At 36.9% G+C, this 19,629-nt stretch overlaps 1 protein-coding gene across 1 annotated transcript in view; it reads left to right on the top strand.

Annotated features, from left to right (window-relative positions):
• The window catches only part of LOC127856606 (uncharacterized), an 86,692-nt gene extending 67,270 nt beyond the window's left edge, over positions 1 to 19,422 (top strand). Inside the window, exons 5-9 of the mRNA XM_052392915.1 lie at positions 3,139 to 3,242; positions 5,893 to 6,019; positions 11,581 to 11,649; positions 12,955 to 13,030; positions 18,472 to 19,422. Coding sequence (XP_052248875.1) covers positions 3,139 to 3,242; positions 5,893 to 6,019; positions 11,581 to 11,649; positions 12,955 to 13,030; positions 18,472 to 19,396 — 1,301 coding nt within the window. The 3' untranslated portion in view covers positions 19,397 to 19,422. The remainder of the gene's footprint in view (positions 1 to 3,138; positions 3,243 to 5,892; positions 6,020 to 11,580; positions 11,650 to 12,954; positions 13,031 to 18,471) is intronic.
• Positions 19,423 to 19,629: the final 207 nt, after the last annotated feature.

Raw genomic sequence — 19,629 nt, 5'->3', positions numbered from 1 at the left:
TGTATATGTATATACTGGATATGATCAAAATTAACTTCTCAATAATGTTCTGGTTACAAATTGCCAAAAAGCAGGAGAGAAAACCTTTTTGACCGCGGTATTATCAAAATATTAGGCATAATTTTGTGAAGTCAAATTACCACCATAATTATAGCTCCATGATAAATCTTTTGATGAAACATCAGACACTGTTGTGCATGACAAATGTCCACCAAATTAGGCAAGGATCCTGTGGTGTCAGCTGCTTTAATATTTGAGCAGGCCACGGTAATCTAGAGGCTTATAGAGAGAACACATCATTGGAATATCTTGGAATTGATGAGGGTGATTCTGGAAGTCCTAAATTTGCTAAAGGAATGTGCTTACATAAAAATCTTAGATTGTTTGTCCAATGTGAAATTCAATGTAATCTGCTTACAAATAATATAATATTCAACAATTAAGCAATATTAACTTAAACCGAAAAACTTAAAATAGCCTCAGCTATAAGGGATTTTATGAATTTAAGGTATTTTCTGTAAGTTAAAAACAAATTATATCAGGACCACACACACAAAATCAAATAAATGGCCTCCAATTAAAAGCATTCGGACTTGAAAGCATTATTACTTATATTCATATTAAAACCAGCGTTTTGCATTGATGGCAATCTTTGCATTTTGACTTGGCAATCAGTCACTAAATTGTCAGGGGAAGACATAAAAGACTATTGATAAACATTTATAACAAAGTTTAGCTTTCAAGATGAGAAAACAAAAACTACCCAAATAGTGTAGTGTCTTGATAAGACGGAAATCATTTAATTATCAAACCACAAATATTTGTCGTACTCAGTCGTTATGGAAATTGTTCTTGAAAGACTGAATAGGCTACCAAAATGTGCCAGTTTGATATAAATAACACAGATTGACTTTTTTTTGTTGTTTAAGGGACAAGTATTGTGCTTAGGTGTTTCATTTATAAGAAACAAAAAGGTTTTTAAAGACCGAGGTAATGCGAAAAAGGGTCTTATTTCATATGCATCCAGCATAACTATAGTCCAGCCTACGCATCTCGCAGTCTGGTCAGGAGATACTTAATGAGACCACAAAACCTTGTGCGATTTATAGCGTACAGCTCAGCTCCTCACCAGTGCACATTTGCACAGACTGGGCTTGAGCTTCGCTGGCCAAAACTCCATAAGATCAACTTTTGCGTGCTGCAGCTCTAAAAGTGTGATTTGAATGTGTCAAAAGAAAACTGCGTGTTAATCAAATTTTAAAATTCCATATATTTTGATAGTGAAAAAATGAAATCCTAATAAGCCATAGGAGGCCACATATGATGTAATCATTTTTATTTGCGAACATTTACGCATGGTTTGAATATATTATGAGCACTTAATAACACACACTTCAGGTGGTGAATATGCAAAAAACAAGTGACAAAAAACAACAATTTAAACCTTTGTTTTTCACTAACTATTCAAAAATGTAATTTGTGTAACTTTATCTCAAAGTCAGTATATAGTTTGAATACCTTTTTAAAGATATCCCATGTTTGAACTAAGTTTCTTCTTTGAAAGAATAAGCGGAATTTGTGTGAATCTTGCACAATATCACAATTGAAAACAATTAATTATAAGTAATTATATTGGTGTTTGCATTTTATGTGGCCGTCAGATTGGCCTACGTCAGTGCCTTCAGCACTTTGATTTTTGTGAAGTAAAGTGTTTCCATCTCATTTATCCAAGATCAACATAGGGCACTGTTACTGAGCATACAAGGATGGTTAAGTTGATTGCTTAGCTGCAAAACCAGTCTTACAGGATGCTGTACATCACAGATGTCCACCAAATTAGGTGAAGATCCTATGGTTTCAGCTGCATCTTATGTTGGAGCAGGCTATGAGAATTTGTGGCGCAGACAGAATATAATCAGTGGTGGTAATTGCTTGGAATTGATTAGGGGGACATTATGTAGGGCCTAAATTTGCTGGTAGGATGGTTATTGCTTGTTGTAATCAAAAATGGAATAATTGGTATTTACCTTGACACAACTGACTTACGCTATTATGTACAAAGAATTAGTAATTTACTTTACAACAGTTTACAGCTGTGAAACACTGCATTTATAATAAAGTGCTGAATTTATGATTTAAACCTAAAAGTAAGTTGTTCTTGCATGTGGCATACTGTCTCATAAAAGGTTACATTTCCTCTAAGTTAATTCAAGGTCCTTTGATGCGCAGGGAAATTTTCTGGGCCTAGGCAAGTACTTGGTATCATTGGAGATGATCTAAAAAAAGGTTCCCATAGTGGGGTTAGAACCTTTAACCTCCCAATCGCTAGGCAGACAGTCCATATCTATTACTTCGAGCCCTTGATATACAGTATAATCATTAAGTGTGGGTTAATAATTAATATGTAATATTTATGTATAGGGTAATTGTTTTTATGAATTGCTATTCTCCTCATATCTTCACACCCATGAAGTTTCATGTTGAGATCTTGTAGCGTTTCTGAAATATAGCCTTAAAAAGTTACATCATACAAAAACAACAAAGGGAAATAAGTCTTAGTTAGGAAAGTGCTGGGTTATGGTTCTTGTGCATGGCACTTTTTCTAATTGATTTCTACACATCCATGAAGTTTCATGTTGAATCATATCTGAGATATAGCCCAGAAAAGTTAAATCATAAAAAAACAACAAAGGGCAATAACTATTATTTAAGAAAGTGAATGGTTATGGTTCTTGAGCATGGCACTTCTCCTCATTTATATCAATACACCTTTAAAGTTTCATGTTGAAATATTGCATGGTATCTGAGATATAGCCTGAAAAATTTCATCATACAAAAAAAGGGCAATAACTTATATTAAAGAAAGTTATGGTTCTTGTACATACACCTATGAAGTTTCATGTTGATATCTTATATAGTTTCTGAGATATAGCCCTAAAAAAAAATGTGACAGACAGACAGAGGGAAGGACTCACAAGAACAATGTTATATCCCTCCATCTCTGGCAGGGGATACAAATCTGTGAGTACCAAATTGAGCATGATGATCTCGTCTACAAAATTGTGAACAAAATCAAAGTTCAGTCAGAATATTGACTTAAATATGTGTGTGAGACGTTTTGTTCTCCTTTTATTTCAGTCTTGTCCCGGCACTCTGCAGTACCTGCCTATGACAGCTATGCTACGCAGTGCGAGAGGTTTGACCCAGTCATCATGTCCGCCAGATACACCCAACCCTACCAGGTACTAAAATTGAGTGTCACTCTTGAAAAATCGGGGCTTGATGCACGTGTGAAGTGTCGTCCTAGATAAGCATGCGCAGTCACCACAGGGTAATCGGGGACTACACTTTCCACTTTTATAGATTTTTTTGTTTTAATAAAGTCTCTTCTAAAAGAAAATTCAGTATAGCCTTGCTGTCGTTCTCAAACCTTGTACCAACAATATGCCAATTTTTCAGGAGAGAGAAAAAAAACGTCACATTTTTTTATAACAATATTTTAGAAAGTGAAATTCTGTAAAAAATACCAAACAAATGAAGCTGCAAAATACGGTATAAGCCGTAGACGCGTAAGTCATACTGTTAAGTCATACTGATATTCAGAAATGGTAGCTACAATATTTCGTCACCACAGTTTTGTCATTTTTATGAGGTACGGCAATTCATCCTCATAGGAGACCTAGTAGCTGCAAATATAAAAATGTTTTTGTCAAAGTTGTCCAAACGAAATGATGTACCTATAGGTGAAAAGACGTAGCAATAATCGCTACGACTTTTCGCCAGACACAAAAGCCAACAATCAAGTTACAACATTTCATCATTTGGCTTTTTCAAGGGCTCTAATTGACGTAGAGCTACGAGATATAGCCCAAAACACGCGCCAGGTTTCATATATTCGAAAAAGACGAAAAACAAATTGAAAATTTTGGAGCTACCAGGTTTGAGAACGACAGCGACGGTAGGTTTATTTTCTGACTTGGCCTGTGTGGATTGCACACGCTAATCTGGGACAAAACTTTATGCACATGTATTAAGTTTCATTTTTCCACAGCGAGGCACATGTTTATAAATATTCTGTAGATTTCTATTACTTAAATTACAAGTATGCAAAATTAAATTGCATTTATAACAACATTTAGTAAGATCATGTAATAAATTGTATTTTACATTGAATGTCAAAATCTTTAAACAATACATGTCCATGTCAGACAATAAAAAGTGACATTGACAGAATATTTTGTATTTTCTCACGAGACTCTAAATAATTTTCACCCAGCCAAAGTAAGGCTTAGCAATCAACACAATTGCTTGATCTTAAATAATAGCCATTATTAAACTGCTTCAGCAATGGAGTATATTTAAGACTTGAAACATTTCACATTTCATAACCCCTATTGACATTAACACCAATTCTACTAACATGCATTACATGCAGCAGTTTACACATAAAAGTTCAAATGTATTCATATGAGTATGGCCCTGCTGAATAGGAATGGACTGGCACAGACACACAGAAAGGGGTAAAACACAATGCCCATGTGACATTCCTGGACTGCAAGGGTCATGTGACATTCCTCTACTGGAAGGGTAATGGGACACATAAGCACACAGATAGGGGTAAAACAATGCCCAGGTGACATTCCTGGACTGCAAGGGTCAAGTGACATTCTTCTACTGGAAGGGTCATGGGACACATTAGCACACAGATAGGGGTAAAACACAATGCCCAGGTGACATTCCTGGACTGCAAGGGTCATGTGACATTCTTCTCCTGGAATTGTCATATGACACATTCACAGACACACAGAAAGGGGTAAAACACAATGCCCAGGTGACATTCCTGAACTGAAAGGGTCATGTGACATTCTTCTACTGGAATTGTCATATGACACATTCACAGACACACAGATAGAGGTGAAACACAATGCCCAGGTGACATTCCTGGACTGCAAGGGTCATGTGACATTCTTCTACTGGAATTGTCATATGACACATTCACAGACACACAGAAAGGGGTAAAACACAATGCCCAGGTGACATTCCTGATCTTGCAAGGGTCATGTGACATTCCTCTACTGGAAGGGTCATGGGACACATAAGCACACAGATAGGGGTAAAACACAATGCCCAGGTGACATTCCTGGACTGCAAGGGTCATGTGACATTCTTCTACTGGAATTGTCATATGACACATTCACAGACACACAGATAGAGGTGAAACACAATGCCCAGGTGACATTCCTGGACTGAAAGGGTCATGTGACATTCTTCTACTGGAATTGTCATATGACACATTCACAGACACACAGATAGAGGTGAAACACAATGCCCAGGTGACATTCCTGAACTGAAAGGGTCATGTGACATTCTTCTACTGGAATTGTCATATGACACATTCACAGACACACAGATAGAGGTGAAACACAATGCCCAGGTGACATTCCTGGACTGCAAGGGTCATGTGACATTCTTCTACTGGAATTGTCATATGACACATTCACAGACACACAGATAGAGGTGAAACACAATGCCCAGGTGACATTCCTGAACTGAAAGGGTCATGTGACATTCTTCTACTGGAATTGTCATATGACACATTCACAGACACACAGATAGAGGTGAAACACAATGCCCAGGTGACATTCCTGAACTGAAAGGGTCATGTGAGATTCTTCTACTGGAAGGGTCATAGAATTCATATTCATAGTAAAATATAAAAGGCAGCTGTGATGTAGTGAACATGATGACCGCCAATTGACACCAAGACACCAAGTATTGGTTCTTCCCGGAACAAACTCAAGAGCTTTCTAATATGCCTTAGACTTTTGATGCAATCAAGCAAAACTAAAAAGGTTAAAATTAAAGAATGTTTTTCTACAAATATTTTTACAGGTACTGTCTACCACAACTACGTCTTCTAAAATTGGATACCCAAAACCCACCAGCGAATCGTCTTTGACTCTACCAGAGGATCAACCAATCAATGACAGCAGCGTCGGTGGGCCAGCAAATGTCTCAAGTAATGTTGTTACTGTTGTGGCATTTTTTTCCTTTAAATTTTAACCAGGCTCAGAAATGTTTGGCAATAGAATTTCATTTAAGAGCACTCAAGAATGTACACCGCTCTAAGGAAAACTTGCTAAGACTACTGTTCTCTGCTTGCATTATTCATAGAATTCTTGTATGTCTTTCAATGTTAACATTTTGGGACGTCAGTGTTCTCCACATACAACGCTCTGTTCATCCCAAAACACTTGCTGTACATAGGAACTCAAAATCACAAGCTGCTACAAAAGCTTATTAACCCTTAACCAATTAGATACGTATTTTGTAGTCCCTTAGAAAGTTATATTTAATTGAAGACCTTTCTTACTAGATTCAAGTTTTAATGGTTTCATTTCCATATCCTAGATACTGATGAGCAGCAAACAGCATAAAATCTGAACATACTGCAAGATACTTTTCGCACATAGCCATTTTCACTTTGCTTCTGAGTGGAAAAAGGGCCTAGTTCCATTACTCAAGCAATGAAACTGAATGACATGAGTTGACACACTGTCCATTCAGCAAAAAGACGCACTGAATTTGACAGAAAAGGAAAAGTCTATAAGAACTGCTCCGTGGGAAAAAGGGGTTTAATGCATGTGTATAAAGTATCGTCCCAAATATACATGTAGAGTCCACACAGGCTAATCAATCAGGACAACACTTTTGGCTTTTATTGTATTTTTTTGTTTCAAGGAAGTCTTTTCAAGGTAAAAATCCTGTTTAGGCTGATACCCAAATAGTTTGAGTTGCCTCCTCTACAGAAATGTGTAGTTTTCTGGTCATATACTTTATTGTCTTTGACAACCATGAATCAGGGCAGTCTGGTAATATGACCGACAAAGGAGATGCAAATTCACTGCCCCCTACGGTTCAACAAGCCATATCAACGCAGTAATGTGGTATCACTTTGCCAGACAGTTTTATGCATAATGAAACATTGTAAGACATTGATTCCAAACATAATAATCCCTAGAACAAGAATGTCTGGTGGGTGTTAGCAAATGCGGGAGTGCGTCTGCTCATGAATTCAAGCAGACACCAAAAGTATAATTATGTTATATAACAATGTCTGGATACTTGATTGGCATTTTATAACGGGTTTACACAATTGTGCAACATTCGAACAGAAACATGTTAACCAAATTCTTGGATGTGACAAGAACTAAATTGATTGTCTGTTATTTTTCCTGTTTGACTCTTCATATAGCACTTACAACCAATTTTATCACTCTGGAAACAAATGTTTCTTATTTTCATACTACTTTGTTTCTGCAAATACATACTTCCTGATAAAACTGACAATCTTCAAAACTATCAAAACGAGTATAAAACAAAAAGATGCAGCTCTATATTTATAAATATGAAACAACTCCCCTTGTTCCAAGTTTTATTCAAAATAATGTCCTTAATGTATAATCATTGATTGACAAAGTAAACATTTTGAAGCATTATTTTGTAAGTCAATTCAAAGTCTCGTAGATAGCAGATAGGGATTTGCTTGTTAGACTTTTCATCTGGAAAAAATGCGTTTGCACCCTGGGCAAGGGAACTTTTAAAACTTTTTTACTACAGAATGCTAGAGCATGGTTTTGTTTCCAAATCATCAAATTCCCAGAAATCCTTCATAGAAACCACCATGAAATGAATTTTCTCAAATGAAAGAAAACTGTTCAGTGAATTTAAATGTTCCAAACAGGATTCAATACTCCTGACAAGAGAAAATTATCAAAGCCTTCAACTGTCTTCTGTCCGTAATGATTATCCATTGAAAAATCATTCACAGTAACCAATAAATCTTCAAGGCAATACCGCAGATAATAGCAATTATTACAGGAAAATAAATTCAGATGATTATTGCCATAAAATTCTAGATGTCAGCTGCTGCTCTTGCTAAATATTTGACAAGAAATTGCAGTATCCTTAGGAATTCCACTGTAATAGGCTGAGTCAAAGCAAAAATGGGTCTTACAAGTTTAAAGAGGCCAGCATAGCTCCTTGTTTGAGGCTCTTGCTAAATTTATGACAAAACAAGACTATTGCCAAGCAATATAGTCCCCTACCGGCTCCACCATTGTCAGATTTTTTTTATGTTGTTGTTGCCATAGCAACCAGAATTTTTGACGTAGGAACAAAATGAAATGACGTGCATAATGTCCATATTGACATCTATCCATGTTTCAAGTTTCATGAAAAAATATTAAGAACTTTTAAAGTTATCGCAGGATCCAGAAAACCGTCATTTTCAGCAGTATTTTTAGTCTATTTGTTGCCATAGCAACCAGAATTTTTGATGTATGAAAAAATGAAATAACGTGCATAATGTCCATATTGCCATCTATCCATGTTTCAAGAAGTATCATGAAAAAAATATTAAGAACTTTTAAAGTTATCGCAGGATCCAGAAAAGTGTGACTGACTGACGGAATGACAGACAGAGCGCAAACCATTAGTCCCCTCCAGTGAAACCGGTAAGGGACAAAAATGCGGTATTCTAAGGAGTTCCACTGAATGAGCCCAGTCAAGGCAAAAATGGGTCTTACAAGTTATGAGGCCAGCATAGATCCACAACAGCCTGCGCAATTGCACAGTCTTGTCTGGTGCCATCCTGTCTGCTAACGATACCAACAAATCTTGCCTGACTTTATAGCGGACTGGGTAGCTCTTTGTCTTGAGCACTGCTAGGATGTGCAGGCTGGTCTGGAGTTTTGCTGGCTACATAGGGCATAAGACCCATTTTTGAATAATGGGGCTCTTACAATGTAAGTCTTAGCACTATATTAAATACAAAAGACAACCAATGACAATTTATTCTTAATTCCATATGCGACAACCATACAAATGGTCTTTCAATGAATGTTCTTTTGGTAGTTTTCTGATATTATACTGTTAAGATCACTCATATAATATAGCCCTAATTTTATACAAAATACTGCATATAAGAAGTATGCACCTTTTCAATCTCAGTTCCGTACAACAATCAAACAAAATGGCCTCCTTATGAATGTTCTTGTTCAATTCTTTGGACTTTAAACTATTTAGATCCAGTATACGCCCATAATTTTATAAAACAAGAGCTGTGTTCGTGAAACACAATGCCCCCTATTGCGCCGCTTTGAAGCCATATATTTTACCTTTGACCTTGAAGGATGACCTTGACCTTTCAACACTCAAAATGTGCAGCTCTATGAGATAAGCATGCATGCCAAATATTGAGTTGCTATCTTCAATATTGTAAAATTTGACCTTTGACCTTGAAGGATGACCTTGACCTTTCACCACTCAAAATGTGCAACTCCATGAGATATGCATGAATGCCAAACATCAAGTTGCTATCTTCAATATTGCAAAATTTGACCTTTGACGTTGACCTTTTACCTTGAAGGATGACCTTGACCTTAACCTTTCACCACTCAAAATGTGCAGCTCCATGAGATACATATGCATGACAAATATCAAGTTGCTATATTCAATATTGCAAAAGTTATGGGCAATGCTAAAGTATTAGGACGGACGGACTGACAGACGAACAGACAGACTGACTGACGAACAGACAGACGGACAGTTCAAAAACTATATGCCACCCTTCAGGGGCATGAAAAAGTTATGGCGAAAGTTAAAGTTTTCGGACAGATGTACAGATGCCATATATTTGACCTTTGACCTTGAAGGATGACCTTGACCTTCCACCTTTCAAAATGTGCAGCTCCATGAGATACACATGCATGCCAAATATCAAGTTGCTATCTTCAATATTGAAAAAGTGATGGCCAATGTTAAAGTTTTCGGACGGACGGACAGACGCCATATATTTGACATTTGACCTTGAAGGATGACCTTGACCTTCACCTTTCACTACTCAAAATGTGCAGCATCATGAGATACACATGCATGTTAAATATCAAGTTGCTATCTTCAATATTGAACAAGAGTGCCAAACTGTCACAAGTTACGCCCGTTTGAAGGTTTTGGACAACTTAATAACTTTACCATGACCCATATTTGAACTTGACCTACATATTATCTAGACACAACTTCTGACCTAATTTGGTGAAGATCAGATGAAAACTACTTCAATTAGAAAGCGTACACCATGCTAAATGCTTGAAATGCACTAAGTGACCTTGTGATCGAGTTTTTGACCCGGCATGACCCATATTTGAACTTGACCTAGATATTGTCTAGACACAACTTCTGACCAAATTTGGATAAGATTGGATGAAAACTACTTCAATTAGAGAGTGGACACCATGCTAAATGCTTGAAATGCACTAAGTGACCCTGTAACCTAGTTTTTGACCCTGCATGACCCATATTCGAACTTGACCTAGATATTGTCTAGATACAACTTCTGACCAAGTATGGTGATTATCGGATAAAAACTACTTCTATTACAGAGCGGACACCATGCTAAATGCTTTTAAATGCACTTAGTGACCCCCTGACCTAGTTTTTGACCCGGCATGACCCATATTCGAACTTGACCTAGATATTGTCCAGATACAACTTCTGACCAAGTTTGGTAGAGATCGGATAAAACTTCTTCAATTAGAGGGCGGACAGCATGCTAAATGCTTGAAATGCACTAAGTGACCCTGTGACCGAGTTTTTTACCCGGCATAAACCATAATCGAACTTGACCTAGATATTGTCTAGATAAAACTTCTGACCAAGTTTGGTGAAGATTGGATGAAAACTCTTTGAATTAGAGAGCGGACACTCTGCAGTGGAAGCCGCCCGCCCGCCTGCCGACCGCCCGCCGCCAAGGTGAAACTATAATATGTCCCGTTTTTTTAAAACAGTCGTATAAAAAGTTATAACCAATGTTAAAGTTTTCGGACGGACGGACAGACGCCATATATTTGACATTTGACCTTGAAGGATGACCTTGACCTTCACCCTTCACCACTCAAAATGCACAGCTTCATGAGATACACATGCATGCAAAATATCAAGTTGCTATCTTCAATATTGAAAAAGTTATGGCCAATGTTAAAGTTTTCGGACGGACAGACAGACCCCATATATTTGACATTTGACCTTGAAGGATGACCTTGACCTTCACCTTTCACCACTCAAAATGTGCAGCTCCATGAGATGCACATGTATGCCAATTATCAAGTTGCTATGTTCAAAATTGAAAAAGTTATGGCCATTAAAGTTTTCTGACAGACGGACCGACTGACACACTGACTGACTGACTGACGGACAGGACAGTTCAACTGCTATATGCCACCGTACCGGGGGCATAAAAATACTGCATATGAGAAGTCCAAACATTCTGAAATGAGCCAGAAACAACCATAATTTTAGTTGTTTGTTATATTTCAGGAGAAACACTATCGGACCCAAAGCCAAGTGTACAAAATACTGCATATGAGAAGTCCAAGCATTCTGGAATGGGCCAGAAACAACCATTATTTTACATGTTTGTTATATTTCAGGAGAAATGCTATCGGACCCAAAGCCATTTTCACAAAATACTGCATATGGAATGGGCTAGTAACAATATTTTACCCATTTGCTCTATTTCAGGAGAAACCATATCGGACCCAAAGCCCAGTCCCGGTAAATCTGACCCCTGGAAACTGGTCACTCTACTACGTAAGTGTAGTCATGTGTGTGCTTACTGAGCCAGTTTATGAGAAAACAGGGCTTTATGAATGTGCCTAAAGTGTCTTACCAGATTAGCCTGTGCACTTTGTGCAGGCTAATCAGGGACGACACTTTCTGCCATAACTGAAATTTTGTAAAGAAGAGTGTCCTACAATCATTTATGAAATGGCCCTCAGGACTGCAAACAGATGCATAGAAAGTTTATAATTGACATACATTTTTGTAATCAGAAATGGCAAACCCTTTATGCAACTGTTTGTGGTGTCATTATGCAATAAATGTGAAGGTGTGTCCCCCTCGAACAAACGCACAGAGACATATATGCCTGTCAGGGACAGTAAGTTAATAACTACAGGATGAACTAGTAGTTGTTAGTGACACATCATCTGGTTACAGGAAATATTAATCAGATTAGATCAAAATATTACAACTCTACCAGAGCAACAGAAACATAAAAGAAACAGAGCGGAAACAACATCTGGAGGTACTAATAACCTACTCACAAACCAACTGTTTGACATGAGGAGCTGGCTATGACAATACCTCGGGTTTTCTCCGAAAACAGCCGAGCTAAAAATTGCATGCATCAAAGACAATGTACATTTAAGGTCAAAAATCTTCATAAACGGTCTGCTCACTGTATCAACCATTAAGAAATTTTATATGCATTTAGCACGTTTATAGTCCTTTACAAAAATAATTTGTTTACTACACTCAATTTCCAACCCAAAGATACTCATGAGCATCAAACAGCACAAAAACCTTAAAAGGCTGGGAGTTACTTGCAGGCTGTTCATTTTTTTATTCTGGTTGCATGTAGCCATTTTTACTTTGCTTCCTAGCAGGAAGGGGTTAAACTCCAGTCCCTCCAGGACTGAACAGGGATTCTTTGCCTTCACCAGGTGTGGTCATAGTAAACATCTAACAATAGAGAACTATAATGTTAAACTGAAAGGACCTTTTTGCTTTAAATAAGGGACATTTCAAAAACAGCATTTACTAAAATCAGGCCCTGGTTTCTCAATAATTTAACCGCCAGTTATTATTACAGCAGTTAATTTTTTAATAACGTGAATTATGTGACTTAATAAATAAACCTTTGATAAAATAATGTGTTAATTGTAAAAAATAGTTTTGTCAAATAATTTGCACACTGTTTGATAATATTATTGCTTTAAAAATTAACTTTATTTTGGTCTGAACTTAACAGATTTACTTTAACTGGCCGTTAAAAGTTTGAGCAAACGGGCCCTGTCCCTCCCCGAATGAACAGGTCTTCTCTTCATTCCCCAGGTGTGGTCATAGTGAACATCTTTCTGGGACTGCTGATCGTTGCCCTGCTCTTGGCCATCGGATTTGTTTGCTACAGGTACCAATCCTTATATTTATTTTTATTTTGTTTTTCAAATAAAAGTATTTCCTGGTATAAAATACTGTTGATGATATCCTCAAAATTATGTGTGATGGCGATCGGATTTGTCTGCTACAGGTACCAATCCTTATATTTATTTTTGTTTTGTTTTTCTAATAAAAGTATTTTGTGTTATTAAATACTTGTTGAGGATATCCTCAAAATAATGGGTGATGGCCACTGGATTTGTCTGCTATAGGTACTGATTGCATTTGAGCCTTGCTGGTAAAACTGGGCTTACTGGATGAGTGTCAAGTGCCATCCCAGATTAGCATATGCAGTCTGCACAGGCTAATTGAGCACAACACTTAACAATTTTATGGAGTTTTTATTTGAAGGGGCCTTTTCACGTTTTGGTAAATTGACAATATTGAAAAAAGTTGTTTCAGAATCGCACATTTTTGTTTTAGTTATGACATTTGTGAGGAAACAGTAATACTTAACATTGACCATGCTCTAAAATAGCCATTATATGCATCTTTTGACATGTTTAAAGACCTGAAAATTATATCGCGTTGCAACGCGAAACGAATTTATAATTTGGAGAGTTCTGTTGTTGTCCTTATATTTTGTGAATCTACGAGGATTTCTTAAATAAAGTATAAAATACATCCTTCATTGCATGAGGAAGGATGGTCGAGTGGTCTAAGTGGTAGACTTTTAATTCCAGGACTCCAGGGGTCAGTGGTTCGAGCCCTGCTGAGGGTTACTTTTTTTTTTTTTATTCTTGATTTTTTACTGGAGATTTTAAGATTCAATGTTAACATTTATCAATATAAACCATTTAATGACAAATTTCAAAACATGCCAAAATCTGTGAAAAGGCCCCTTTAAAGGATGTGTCTTAATAACCAAATCTAGTTGAGCAGGGAAAGTGAAGTCCCTGATTATTGCCTGTGCAGTCAGCTGGGACAACACTTTACGCACATGCATTCAGCCCCATTTTCCCAAAGTGATTAATTTATTTATGTTTTTCATAATATGAAATAATTGTTGAGGGTATCCTCTAAACAAGTGGTGGAAGCATTTGTTGCAGAAAAAACTTTATTACAAGAGTTCCGCGGTCGGAGATGACCGCATTGAAGCCGGATTTTTGATTTAAATGACAGGAAAGTACCTTTCGTGTTTTTGTCAATGCAATACTTAAATTACTGAAATATTGTTCAAAGGTCAAAATGAAATGTAAGTACTTTTCACATATTTACATCCAAGGTCACAGTGACCTCGACCTTCAAATGAATGACCTTGAAATGACCAGTGGTCATCTAAGTGTGCTTGCAAACCTTTACGTCAAGTTTGAGATTCTAGGTCCAAGCATACCAAAGTTACAACAATTTTAACATTTTAACATTTAAGTTCACAGTGACCTTGACCTTCAAATGAATGACATTGAAATGAATGACCTTGAAATGACCAGTGGTCATCTAAGTGTGCTTGCAAACCTTTACGTCAAGTTTGAGATTCTAGGTCCAAGCATACCAAAGTTATAACAATTTTAACATTTTAACATTGAAGGTCACAGTGACCTTGACCTTCAAATGAATGACATTGAAATGAGCAGTGGTGATCTTCTAGTACTGGCCAACCTTTATGTCAAGTTTGAAGACTCTAGGTACAAGCATACCAAAGTTATAACATGGAATAAGAACTTTAACATTTTTACCTACCAAAGTTATAAGAACTTTAACATTTTTACATTCAAGGTCACAGTGACCTTGACCTTAGAATGAATGACCTTGAAATGACCAGTGGTCATCTAAGTGTGCTTGCAAACCTTCATGTCAAGTTTGAAGACTCTATGTCCAAGCATACCAAAGTTATAACAATTTTAACATTTTAACATTTAAGGTCACAGTGACCTTGACCTTCAAATGAATGACATTGAAATGACCAGTGGTCATCTTCTAGTACTGGCCAATCTTTATTTCAAGTTTGAAGACTCTAGGTACAAGCATACCAAAGTTATAACATGAAATAAGAACTTTAACATTTTTACATTCAAGGTCACAGTGACCTTGACCTTCAAATGAATGACCTTGAAATGTCCAGTGGTTACTTACTAGTTCTGGCCAACCTTCATGTCAAGTTTCAAGACTCTAGGTCCAAGCATACCAAAGTTATAACAACTTTAACATTTTTACATTCAAGGTCACAGTGACCTTGACCTTCAAATGAATGACCTTGAAATGTCCAGTGGTTACTTACTAGTTCTGGCCAACCTTCATGTCAAGTTTCAAGACTCTAGGTCCAAGCATACCAAAGTTATAACAACTTTAACATTTTTATATTGAAGGTCACAGTGACCTTCACCTTCAAATGAATGACCTTGAAATGACCAGTGGTCATCTGTTAATCCTGGCCAACCTTCATGTCAAGTTTGAAGACTCTAGGTCCAAGCATACCAAAGTTATACCATGAAATAAGAACTTTAACATTTTTACATTCAAGGTCACAGTGACCTTGACCTTCAAATGAATGACCTTGAAATGACCAGTGGTTACTAACTAGTTATGGCCAACCTTCATGTCAAGTTTCAAGACTCTAGGTCCAAGCATACCAAAGTTATAACAACTTTAACATTTTTTATATTGAAGGTCACAGTGACCTTGACCTTCAAATGAATGACCTTGAAATGACCAGTGGTCATCTGTTAATCCTGGCCAACCTTCATGTCAAGTTTGAAGACTCTAGGTCCAAGCATACCAAAGTTATACCATGAAATAAGAACTTTAACATTTTCGAGCACGCCGCCCGCCCGCCCCCCCGCCCCCCCGCCCGCCCGCCCGCCCGCCCGACAACATCAATCTATAAGCCGAGATTTTTTCGAAAAAAATCCGGCTAAAAAATGCACGAGTAAAGACCGATGTCCAAACAACATATAATATATAACAAGAGCTTTCTTAAAACATCTAAAGCAAGTCATTAGATTGTGCAATAATTGTGAAAAGAATATTGATTTAATTTCAAGTGCAAATACCGGTATATCTCAGTGCTAGTAGGTGTCTTACTTCAAATCAAGACTGACCAACACACAAATTTGTATGATCCTTTATTACAGCGTTCTATAGATATTGTGCAACAAATGCATTTGTTGAAACTGGTACCTGTAACCTTGACCCTTTGACCTCCGAATAAATAGGTGGCTCGCTTTCCAACAAATAATCAACATATCATTTTGGAAGATCTTTGATCAAAGTTTTCTTAGCATCCCATAATTATCTGGTTACACACATGTGCAAGGTGTCTTCCTTTCCTTCCCATTAAAAAGTATACCAATTTAGATAACTGTGTATCAAAGTGTTTTGATAATATTTTAGGTAAAAGAATTCTCAATATTTATCGAAAACAATAGTCTATGGAGTGACAAACCTTCTGACTGACAACACAACATATCCAACTTTTTCAAAGGGGAAAATGATCATGTTTGGATACACACAATTTTTCCCTCACTAATGTTTGTTCCCTCCCTTTATTTACGTCTTTCAAATAATCAACATTTTCTACTTTTGGTAAAACATTCTGCGCAATTTTGCCACAAACATAATTATATATAATCCCTATTATTGCATTATTATTTTACTTCTGCTAGTGATTAATTATTTAACCATCAGCACAAATTAACGCTCGAGGATAAAACACTTTCATTCCAAGTCCCCTGACATCTGCTGCCGGTGTCACTTCCCTGTAAAACTGACAATTACAGCTGCCGTTTAATGACTCAAATGTGACAGAATAACCTTCGAAGAAAATCTGTGTATTTTGTGCCTATTGCTACACTATTCTATTAAAAACAGAAGCGTTAAGCAGATGCACCAGTGTGGCATTAAATACTTGCAATTTAAAAGTGTTTTTCTTAATCATATGTCAAAGCTTTCCACCGGATATCAAAGCAAAATCCTCATGACAGGAATTCTACTTGATATACAATGTTTAAAGTGCTTTTGTCATATTTCATTTTAGAAAAAAAGCTTTTATGTTTGTACAATTGTATCTTTAAGAAACTTCAACTGTATATCATTATATATTATTTCACCCATTCATGCCTAGCGTCCAGAAAAAAGGCCTTAATGGCAAACGGTGTAGACCCAGATGAGACGCCGCATGATACGGCGTCTCATCAGGGTCTTCGCTGTTTGCTTAAATGAATTTCTGTAAGAAATATTCTAAATATAGAAATAAATATACTAGAAATCCCTAATTTTGGAAATAAATTGATCCAATTTAGAAGGATGGGAGAGTCCACTAGGCATAAATGGTTTAATGCAGTAAGTTATTCTAGAGTAATCGACTGAGAATTAGATGCAATTTAAATTGTTTGAAATTGAATGGCAAAATATAAAAGCAACCAAACTTTTGCCAATACAGATATCAATACCAAGAGTTTGGAAAAGGACTTCGTCCTAACAACTTCACTAATGAAAAAGTCAACAGTTCCCCAAAATTTCAACAGCAGGGTCACAACAATTTGCATGCCCTGCAAAATACTTCACACTAAAAGGACTCAATGTTTCCCGAAAATTCGTCTTACGGCTAATGTTTAAGTAATCTTCCACCAATGCTGTCACAATAATTCTCAAATACCGCAAAATATGGACCCCCTTGGACTATAAACTGTCTGCTCCACTCATATAATGTCTCGGAGCCAAAGTAGATTCTTTGGTTGCCATGAATAATACATGCGTTCTGAGTTTAATCAGGTGGTACCAGCTTAATTGATTGCACTAATGAACCACTGCTCTAGGAGAAATATTATACAAAACCTCAAACATATGTGCTGGGCAAATTGGACAAGTCGGTAATTGCTCCCACTTTTTCTTTTAAAAAGGCTGTCATTACAATACTTTCTACATTATTGATGGTTAATAAGTCTGCAAATGTCCCCTAATTTGGAAATTGATGTGTTGTTGTTTTGTTTGGTGATATTTTCTTGTCTCAATTTTCTACTTTTCTCACATTTACCCCACACAGATCAACAAATTTAACAGATGATAATTTGTTTAAATACAAAACGGCACATATCAAAGAAATGCACTACAGCCAAGGGTTTTTAATTATTCACCAAAGATAGCACGTACTTATAAATACAGTTGAAATATAAGATCACGAGCTACCATAATAAAGTCCAAAGCACAGTTTAAACAGCGGAGTTAAGTGCAATATATATATAAAGTAAAGGTATTTGCTTATTTTTTTTCAATTTATGCAAAGTAATAACATATAATAAAAATCTCTGAGATAAACTTTATATTAGTATATGTTCTGGAATACTTTTTTTGAATAACCATAATACCCACTCAAAAAAGTGGACACACAAGTGCTTTTCAAAAATACTGCTCGTCTACCTTTCCAGTGTTAATATTACACATAACAAACAAAAGAAATCCCTTATATATTGACAGGTATATCTCGTTTGGCAGAGAACGACGAAGAAATACCATCAAGAGCGAAACGCAGACTACTCTAGATGACAACCGCAGTACAGAGCTGCATTTACTCTCTGACGACAAACCTGAAGGCCAAAATCATCAAGACGCCAACCACAAACAAGAAACAGTTGTGCATACACATGTTAACTCAAACCAGAACGACCCACAAAGCGTATCAACGCCTTACGAGACCATGATATTCAAATTTAATTGTCCTGGACAAGCAATCGAGGATGAAACCGCTGTGTATGACACTGCTACCGGCGTGTCCACTTTCATGCCGCAACCTGTAGCGCGTAGAGTAAACGGCAAGTTGGCAAATACAGAGGAATCGGCTTACTCAAGTTTTGACGATGAACAACCAGAAAATTATAGTGAATTCACTGACCTCCATGGCATTGACAAAGATTCCCTGAATCCGCAGAATGTTAAGATGGTAGCGGATCTTATCGAACACAGAGGTCACAAGTGTGACCCAAATAAAACTGCAGACGATTCAAGCTCCACGAGCTCAAAAAGAATTTACGAAGTACCAGAATACCGAGTTGTTTCGTGCAGTACGAAGGATCCAAAACAGCGCAATGAGGTCAACAATGTAAGAAATAGCCTACATGCAAACCACACAAACTACTCTAATAAAAATGCGGACAATCATGCAGATCAGAATCACTATGGTGAGATCCTCGTCAAAGTGGGAAACAATGTTAGCGATCACAGACATATCCAAGTCGTGCCTGAAGAAGGGTGTCATCACTCGTCATCATCAACAACGATGCAGCTTATTCCTGAACACAAGTGCTTGTTGCACAATATACCTCCCCCGCCTCCACCCCCTAGCGGGTCTGGCATGGCATTAAAGGGACGTAACAGCTGGTCGGCGCTGCATGCGGACGTTTAAAAGTATTGTGATACATTATCGATGAATGGTGCAATAAATATTTATGAATATTTATTTAAATGTATTGCTATATTGAGTCCACTAATAATTTAGGGGCATTTCAATAGAATATCCACATTGTTACATGCATTACATTTGAATGGTGCAATAAATATTTATTGATATTTATTTTAAAAAGCTTTGCTCTGGAACAACTGGGCTCAATGCATGTGCCTAAAGTATTGTCCCAGATT

This window comes from Dreissena polymorpha, chromosome 13 (assembly GCF_020536995.1).
Source record: "Dreissena polymorpha isolate Duluth1 chromosome 13, UMN_Dpol_1.0, whole genome shotgun sequence".
In the NCBI taxonomy this organism is placed as follows: Eukaryota; Metazoa; Mollusca; class Bivalvia; order Myida; family Dreissenidae; genus Dreissena; species Dreissena polymorpha.
Note: the sequence above shows the minus strand (reverse complement) of the source record. Positions and strands in the feature narration are given on the sequence as shown.